Raw genomic sequence first — 8,530 nt, forward strand, 5'->3', positions numbered from 1 at the left:
GGAAAAAAAATGAACTTAAATGATTGTAGCAAACGGCTGCAATATAACAAAGAGCAAAAAATTTAAGGGGGTCTAAATACTTTCCGCCCCCACTGTATGTGCATAACTATACTGGGTATATTGGATTTGCATCACATGTTTACAAAATGGCATATTCTCTTTTCATGAAAAACAATTGATCCATAACAGTACATTTTCTTTAATTATCTCAAATTGTCTATACTGTGTGATAGATAATTCCAGCTATAGGGCTTGGCTGCACAATGACTCAGAAATGTGTGCAGTATGACAAGACTGAACTCACAATCACAGTTACAAAAACCCAGCTTTATGAAATACTTCTTACATCTTACCACTTCTTCTTTTTTCCCCATAGATGCTGGAGGTTTCCTGTTACTCCCCAGACCATTTACTCTGCAATCGCTTTATAATCACTTTATAATCTACATATTTAAAGAAAAGGAGCGTCTTTACAATAACCAATATCTATAAAGCAGTGAGAAGACCAAACCACAGGAGACACAACTCACTCTGTCTTTGGTTAGAAGGTAATCCTTTTATTTGTTTCTGTATACAGCCGCTAACATTGCAGAATTTAGAGTCAATTTTACATTGTTGAGGAATAGAAGAGCTCAGATATGTTCATATAGAACTACAACTTACATCTTCATTGTAGCAATACATAGGTTTTTTTTATTCTTTAACTGATCAACAGCATTATCAGCCAAGCCCTTCTATAGCTGTGGTACCCCCTCTATTTTTATGTATTGTTTCTTGTAGCTCGCCTATTGATTCCATATAACTAATATCTTCAATAATTTGTCTCATTGAGTCTACTAGCAGGCCTCCTATTTGTACCCAAGCATACAATACCTGCAGATTACACTGCAGTTCTTCACAGATTGAAGCCCAACTGAATGTACCCGATTGTACCCTGTGGGGTTGATTTACTAAAACTGGCGAGTGCAAAATCTGGTGCAGCTATGCATGGTAGCCAATCAGCTTCTAATTCAGCTTGTTCAATTAACCTTTGATAAAAAAAAAAAATCTGGAAGCTGATTGGTTTTTATGCAGAGCTGCACCATATTTTGCGAACTTCAGTTTTAGTTAATCAACCCCTGTATGCTATGATTTGTGACCGATTTTTCCTTGGAGTGCCAAATACTTTTTACTTACAGTGAAAACGCTGCTTTCTGCATTTCCACTCCAATGATTTATGCAGAGAATCCAAGAAGCAGCTACACGCCCTTATCACAACTTTTTTCACGTAGTGTGTGTCAGACCAGGCTGCTTACCAAGCATTAGGTCTAACTTTGCGACCTATTGGACTGCACAGTCATATTTATATAGACTGAACAACTGCAATAACAAGAAACCAGTGGTAAGAATAAAAAAAAGAGGTTGTTTGTACAATGTCTGTCTGTTTGCATATCTATGTTGGTGACTTGCATTGGGCTTTAAAATAGTGCAGAACTACCTGAAATGGATATACCGTAGATTAGAACTTAAAGTATCAATCATAGAATGAAATTTTAAAATGAGGAACGATGCCAAAGTAAAATACAAACAATGTTGAGATGCTGCACCAAAAAATTAGTAAAAACTAATAAAGCATAAAGTGATAAGAAATTGGGCGCAAAATACATACCTATACACATATATATATATATATATATATATATATATATATATATATATATATATATATATATATATATATATATATATATATATATATATCTCAAAATCACCCAAACCTAGGTGAATGCAACAATTATAGCAGCAGATATACTGTAAATATAGTGTCAAAGCAGTCCAACTTAAATATGAATAAAACTTTTTATTTGTTCAATTCTTCTGTGTATATTATATCTCCAACACCGTGCCTTCCTAAAGTGCAGTGTGCTAGAATCTTGCAAAAGACAAAAGTGCTTCACCCGAAGTGTCATATAAATCTGCTCACAAGATATCTTTGGCCACTAGGTGACCACCAAGCATATAGTAGAGGGAAACCTTCCTCAGTTAGCTAGGGTCTTCCAAGCCACATGTAGCTCCAATCAACTGTTTCCAGTATCGATCAAACTTCATTCAATCATAGATGGTTAGGAGTTATCATTCACCATCTATGATTGAATGTAGTTTGATCGATACTGGAAACAGTTGATTGGAGCTACATGTGGCTTGGAAGACCCTAGCTAACTGAGGAAGGTTTCCCTCTACTATATGCTTGGTGGTCACCTAGTGGCCAAAGATATCTGGTGAGCAGATTTATATGACACTTTAGGTGAAGCACTTTTGTGTTTTGCAAGATTCTAGCACACTGCACTTTAGGAAGGCACAGTGTTTGAGATATAATATACACTGAAGAATTGAACTAATATATAGTTTTATTCATATTTAAGTTGGACTGGTCTGACACTATATTTACGGTATATCTGCTGCTATAATTGTTGCACTCACCTAGGTATGGGTGATTTTGAGATATATATATGTGTTTTGCGCCCAATTTCTTATCACATCAATCATAGAATATTTATTCTTTTCTATGCAGTACACAAAACCCCCTTCCAGGTTGAGAAAAGAGGGAGAAGAGGCATTTTTTATCACAACTTACTCTCATAAACGTCTCTCCCCATCGGTACCTCCACCTAGCACATCTTTATTTAGAACCATGCATTTTGGAGTCTCTCCTTCAAACAAAACTTAATGGGTAACTCCACTTTCATGGGAAAACAAATAGCAAATAAAAAAAAATAATATAGCATTTAGAATTGCAACACAAGTCATATTGTAATTGAATGTTATTAAAAATTACCTTTCCTTTTCAATTTGCAGCTCTGTAATTTTCTGTAAAGTGCAACGCAATATGGTTACCTGGAGGTGTTCTGTACACAGAATATGTACAGAACGCCCCAGAAACATAATTTCCTGCTTGTGTGATTGGCTCACTGATTTTCCCAGAAGTCCACACTAAGATACAAGTCAGATTTTTGGCATCCCCTGCAACAAAAATGTAATTTTTGGCAAAATACTCCAAATCGGAAATAATGTCTAAAGGGATGCAGACCCAGCAGCTTTCCTCATTAGAGCCCTGATTCTGCAGCAGCTGTTTGATAATTGTGAAACCACTCCCATTAGACTCACTCAGCACAGAGGAACAAACAGTGATTTCTTCAGAATAACAAAGGAATCTGCAACAAAGTTTGTTAAATTCCCTGCAATGTACATAGATCACCCAGGTGGGAATGGTTTTTTCTCAACAAAAGTGGAGTTACGCTGTAAATTAATACAAGAATTACTAAACCCTCGTGTTTTTTTTTTAAATAACAAACATGTCATACTTACCTCCACTGTGCAGTTCATTTTGCACAGAGTGGCCCTGGTCCTCCTCTTCTTGGGTCCCTCAGCAGCGCTAGTAGCTCCTCCCCGCATCGAGTGCCCACATTGGAGAATCGCTCTTCTTTCGGGGCACCCATGTGGGTGCGCTCCCGAGTCCTGCTTCTGCGTCTATTGACACAGAAAGCCAGACTCGGCCCTGCCCCCCGGCGCCCGCATCATTGAATTTGATTGACAGCAGAGGGAGCCAATAGCTGCACTGCTATCTGCTATCAATCTATCCAATCAGGACATGAGACACCAGCTAGAGCTGGTGTGCTTGTCCCTGGGGAGAAGAAAACCGGGTTCAGGTAAGTAAAACGGGGGCACTGGGGGGCTGCAGCACTACAGAAGGTTTTTCACCATAATGCATACTATGCATTAAGGTGAAAAACCATGAGGGTTTACAACCCCTTTAACATTACAAACTTACATAGTTACATAGTTACATAGTAGGTGAGGTTGAAAAAAGACACAAGTCCATCAAGTCCAACCTATGTGTGTGATTATGTGTCAGTATTACATTACATATCCCTGTATATTGCGGTAATTCAGGTGATTATCTAAGAGTTTCTTGAAGCTATCAATGCTCCCCGCTGAGACCACCGCCTGTGGAAGGGAATTCCACATCCTTGCCGCTCTTACAGTAAAGAACCCTCTACGTAGTTTAAGGTTAAACCTCTTTTCTTCTAATTTTAATGAGTGGCCACGAGTCTTATTAAACTCTCTTCTGCGAAAAAGTTTTATCCCTATTGTGGGGTCACCAGTACAGTATTTGTAAATTGAAATCATATCCCCTCTCAAGCGTCTCTTCTCCAGAGAGAATAAGTTCAGTGCTCGCAACCTTTCCTCATAACCAAGATCCTCCAGACCCTTTATTAGCTTTGTTGCCCTTCTTTGTACTCGCTCCATTTCCAGTACGTCCCTCCTAAGGACTGGTGCCCAGAACTGGACAGCATACTCCAGGTGCGGCTGAACTTGTATACATGAATGCAAAAGAGAGAACTTGGTCAATTTCTTACTGGTTATTGAGCTTTCCCTGGCACTATGTTTGGGGTAAAACATATTGAAACTCACACTAGTTCAAATACAGACTACTGTGTTGGTTTAGGCCGCAGGGGTCTCAAACTGGTGGCCCCCTTCAGCTGTTGCAAAACTACATGTCCCATCATGCCTCTGCCTGTGGGAGTCAAGCTGTCAGCCTTGCAATGCCTCATGGGACTTGTAGTTTCGCAACAGCTGGAGGGCCACCATTTTGAGACCCCTGGTTTTGGGTCACTCTGCTGTCATTGGTCTTGCAATCTCTCCCCTCAGATTTAGCATTAAAGAATGAACTTTTACGCATCTATTTGCGCTAAAATATGAACACATCAGGAAAAACTAGATAAAGAGGAAGGAAACTTTGCAGACAAGATTGAGCTGAACTGTGTAAATTTAAAACAAGAAAACTGTTATACCCACTGCTATGTTTTTGTAAAAATGGAAAAAAATGACCAGTCAAAAACAAAATAAAAAAAATAAACATGTAGTTATCAGCGTATTTCTTCTCTACTGATCACTTTTTTTTTTTCTGTTTCAGAAAAATGTCTCCGGAAGGAAATAACAGCATAAAAGACCCATGTAACGTGGATTCTGAATTTAGATACAAATTCTTTACAGTGACTTACAGCATTATTTTTGTCCTTGGATTTATTGCTAACAGCTATGTATTGTGGGTTTTCGCAGAGGTTTATCCTGCTAAAAGGCTGAGTGACATCAAAATTTTAATGATCAATCTTACTGTGGCCGACCTATTATTCATAGTGACTTTGCCCCTGTGGATTGTTTACTATAATTATGGAGGCAACTGGGTAATGCCAGATTTTCTCTGCAATGTAGCAGGCTGTTTCTTCTTCATCAATACATATTGCTCAGTAGCCTTTCTAGCAGTCATCAGTTACAACAGATTTCAGGCTGTAACAAATCCTGTGGAAGTAGCACAATCAAGAGCCAGGATAAAAGGACTTGTCATCTCTGTTATAGTGTGGATAATTGTATTTGGAAGTTCTATATACTTTCTTGTTACACCTGGCACCAACCAGGTACAGGCTAATGATGGACTTAACTACACCCGCTGCTTTGAAGGATACAACATTGAAAACAGAGGTCCTGTAGCTATCATCCACTTCATTCTAATTGCTGCTTTCTTTGTTGTGTTCCTCATCATATTGATTTGTAATGTGGTGATTTTTAGGACTCTGACTACCCAGTCAGTGGCAGCCAAACAGAGTGTAGAAATGAAGCGTCGTGCTCTGTACATGGTTGTCACAGTTCTTGGAGTTTTTGTGATATGTTTTATTCCGCACCACATTGTGCACGGACCCTGGACTCTCACAGTGCTGAGACTGTGGCATGAAAATGACTGTGGCTTTCGACAGACTCTGAATGATGCACATCAAATCACATTGTGCCTTATGAGTACCAACTGCGTTCTGGACCCTATTATCTATTGCTTTCTCACCAAGAAGTTCCGGAAACACCTCTCTGAACGCATCCAGACTATGAAAAGAAGTCGTAAGTTCTCAAGAAATACTACTGACACTAACTTAGAAGGCACATTACCACTCAAAGAAAAACAAACTAGCACATGTGACCTTTAGTATGAGGAAGCATTATTAAAGGATTTTCTTAATAGCTGAGCTGAAAACACAATACGTCTGGCTTAAAATTTGACCAGGGACATTTGGTATATATGGGTTGGCTGCCTACAAATTAGCCCACAGAAAAAAAAAAATTCTGTATTTTTTTAGCTGTGCTGCAACAATTGTAATATATGCAAAAAAAATGATCATGCTAATTTAGGTTCTACAGTGCCTAAAAGTTACATTATCAGTATTGTTTATCAGAGAAAATCCATTTTTAGTGTAGTGACTAGAAAAAAATATATATCTATTTTCGTATTAAAAACAGTGTATCTATCTTGTTATACTACAGTGACCCTTCTGTATAGCATTTTTCTCTTTGTGTCTTCAGGAGATCAACCACAAGCAATTGAAGAAATGCAAAAATGCAGTATAGATTCCTGAATAATTTATGAGAAGAAGCCATGACATCAGCCTATGTGCTAAATTTATACTTAACATCCAATAGGTAGGACCCTGTATGTTACAGGTCAGCTCCAAATAGAACTTTTAATTCAGTTTTGGTTGAACCACCAAGTTTCTTATATCTCTCAAAGGGTAGGCCATAACAAAAGTGTCATGGTATATCACTCTCTTGCATCTGAATGACTACTGCAGTTGGGGTAACAGAGAAATCGGGTGTGAATACTTTATCTTGCATGATATAATGAGGCAGAATGTGGTTCAACTTGCCAGCAACTGACAACACCAAACTGTCCTTCTTGGTCTTTAAGGTCCCTAAAGACATTGAGGCAATCTCAGCAAGATCAGATAAGGATCTTTTTTCCCCTCTCACTAACATAAAACAGAAAACTATAAACTTGATAATGAAACCCCGAAGGAAACACGAGCTCCTTTCTTCCTCTAATCATATCAACCCTGAACAGTACTAGCAGAGGATAACATCATCTTTTGTACTTGTACAATCAATTAATAGGCCATTTCTGGTGCCAATGAAAAGCAGTGTGCACCACAGAACTGAAGAAGTGGCATTTTCAGCCACCAAACATGTCTTCTGGGTGTTTTCAATAAAATTCATCACATGAACTACAAGGACTCTGATCCATTTGTAAATATTTCAGTATTATTTAAAACACCAAGAAGATGCATTTTGTGGCTAAAATGCCACTTCCTAAGTTCCATGGTGGACACTGCTTTTCAGCGGTACCAACAATGGCCGGTCGCCTTACACAGCACACTCGGTGATGATCACTGGTGAACCAGAAAGCATAGAACTTTTTATGTAACACCATAGAACTGGGGAGGTTCTTTCAGTACTTTCAACTATGAAACATGCCTTTTGGGTGTTTTAAATAATATTGATTGTTCATCATGTGAACTACAAGGACTCCGATCCCCTTTGTTAATATCACTGCATGTCATCACATGTGCCTCTGCTCCTTCAACACTTAAAGTGTTACTGAACCCACAACAGTAAAATCAGTCTGTTTATACAGTAAAGCATGCTTGTTATATTCACTGTGGAGCCTAAGGGGTTAATCCTCCTTATTGTATAAAAAGACTGTTTGATCCTGTCTTCTCTGATCCTCCCAGTCTTCCACTGTCCCCAATCCATATTCTGATAGTACAGATATCAGTTGGAGGTACCCTGTACTTACTCAGTTTGGTGTGTATTACTAGAGTTTTTTTTGGGGGAGGGTGCATGTGATCAGCACAGGGCCAATCAGAACTGTCCAGACAGAAAGTCAGGGGTCCTGCAGCCTCATAGGACAGTCAGAAGAGAATGGAAACTCCTCCTACAAGCTTTAAGCAGTGCTCGGCCGGACACTGATAAAAGTCACAAAACTGTTATATACTGCTGATGAGAAAAGGTATTTATCGGTTTATATTTACTAAAATAATTGCATTTCCATGTTCCGTATACTGTGGGAGACCAGATATAGTGAATGCAGGGACCTGGGTTTAATAACACTTTAACGGGTTGACAGGGGTATTCTCCACATTCCTACTCAGAAGGTTGCATTTACCATTTTATGTGTAACTTGCAGCCTATCCAGATGTAAGCTATATTCACCTTATTCTTCTGAATAGTAAGTATCCCATAAAACCATTGTAGAAATACTACACTATAAGGGCTTTCTCGCCATTCTCTTTTTTTCGATGGTCACTTCAGAGCCATCCTTCTGCCTGATACATGACTTGGAGGATTTCCAAACCCATAAATGGCTAAATACACAGTAGAAAAACATTTCTCAACTGTAATAATTCAGGTATCTCCTACCAGGCAGATAACTAGATTTTGGATTTATCTAAGAATAGCACTTTAATTAAGCAGTAAAACTAGGTCCAGGATTTACCCAGCCTGCAAATTAAGGAGTATCAGCATACTATACTCTGTTCAACAGTGCAACAAACCCATTACTTGCTGAGCCTCTGACTCTCATTTCTGCTATGCAAAGGATTACAGGAGTTTAATAGTAAGACTGATACGAGTCCTAATGCTACCTCTATGTAAAATATATATATTTAATTAT

The 8,530-nt window shown here is 38.5% G+C and overlaps 1 protein-coding gene across 2 annotated transcripts; it reads left to right on the forward strand.

The window, feature by feature from the left end:
* The first annotated feature begins 350 nt into the window (after nt 1-350).
* Nucleotides 351-7,938, forward strand: PTAFR (platelet activating factor receptor). 2 transcript variants are annotated; one of them, XM_073616249.1, is made up of 3 exons: nt 351-548; nt 4,955-5,928; nt 6,388-7,938. In XM_073616249.1, exons 2-3 carry the CDS (start codon nt 4,959-4,961, stop codon nt 6,438-6,440), a joined length of 1,023 nt encoding a protein of 340 aa, XP_073472350.1. In that variant the 5' UTR covers nt 351-548; nt 4,955-4,958; the 3' UTR covers nt 6,441-7,938. The 2 variants fall into 2 exon arrangements, with proteins under 2 accessions (XP_073472350.1, XP_073472349.1); XM_073616248.1 differs by having other exon boundaries at nt 4,955-7,938.
* Nucleotides 7,939-8,530: the final 592 nt, after the last annotated feature.

This window comes from Aquarana catesbeiana, linkage group LG02 (genome assembly GCF_042186555.1).
Source record: "Aquarana catesbeiana isolate 2022-GZ linkage group LG02, ASM4218655v1, whole genome shotgun sequence".
NCBI lineage: Eukaryota > Metazoa > Chordata > Amphibia > Anura > Ranidae > Aquarana > Aquarana catesbeiana.

Excerpts from the sequence above, each read along its gene's own strand:
- PTAFR (XM_073616248.1), top strand. The coding sequence starts at position 4,959 with ATGTCTCCGGAAGGAAATAACAGCATAAAAGACCCATGTAACGTGGAT.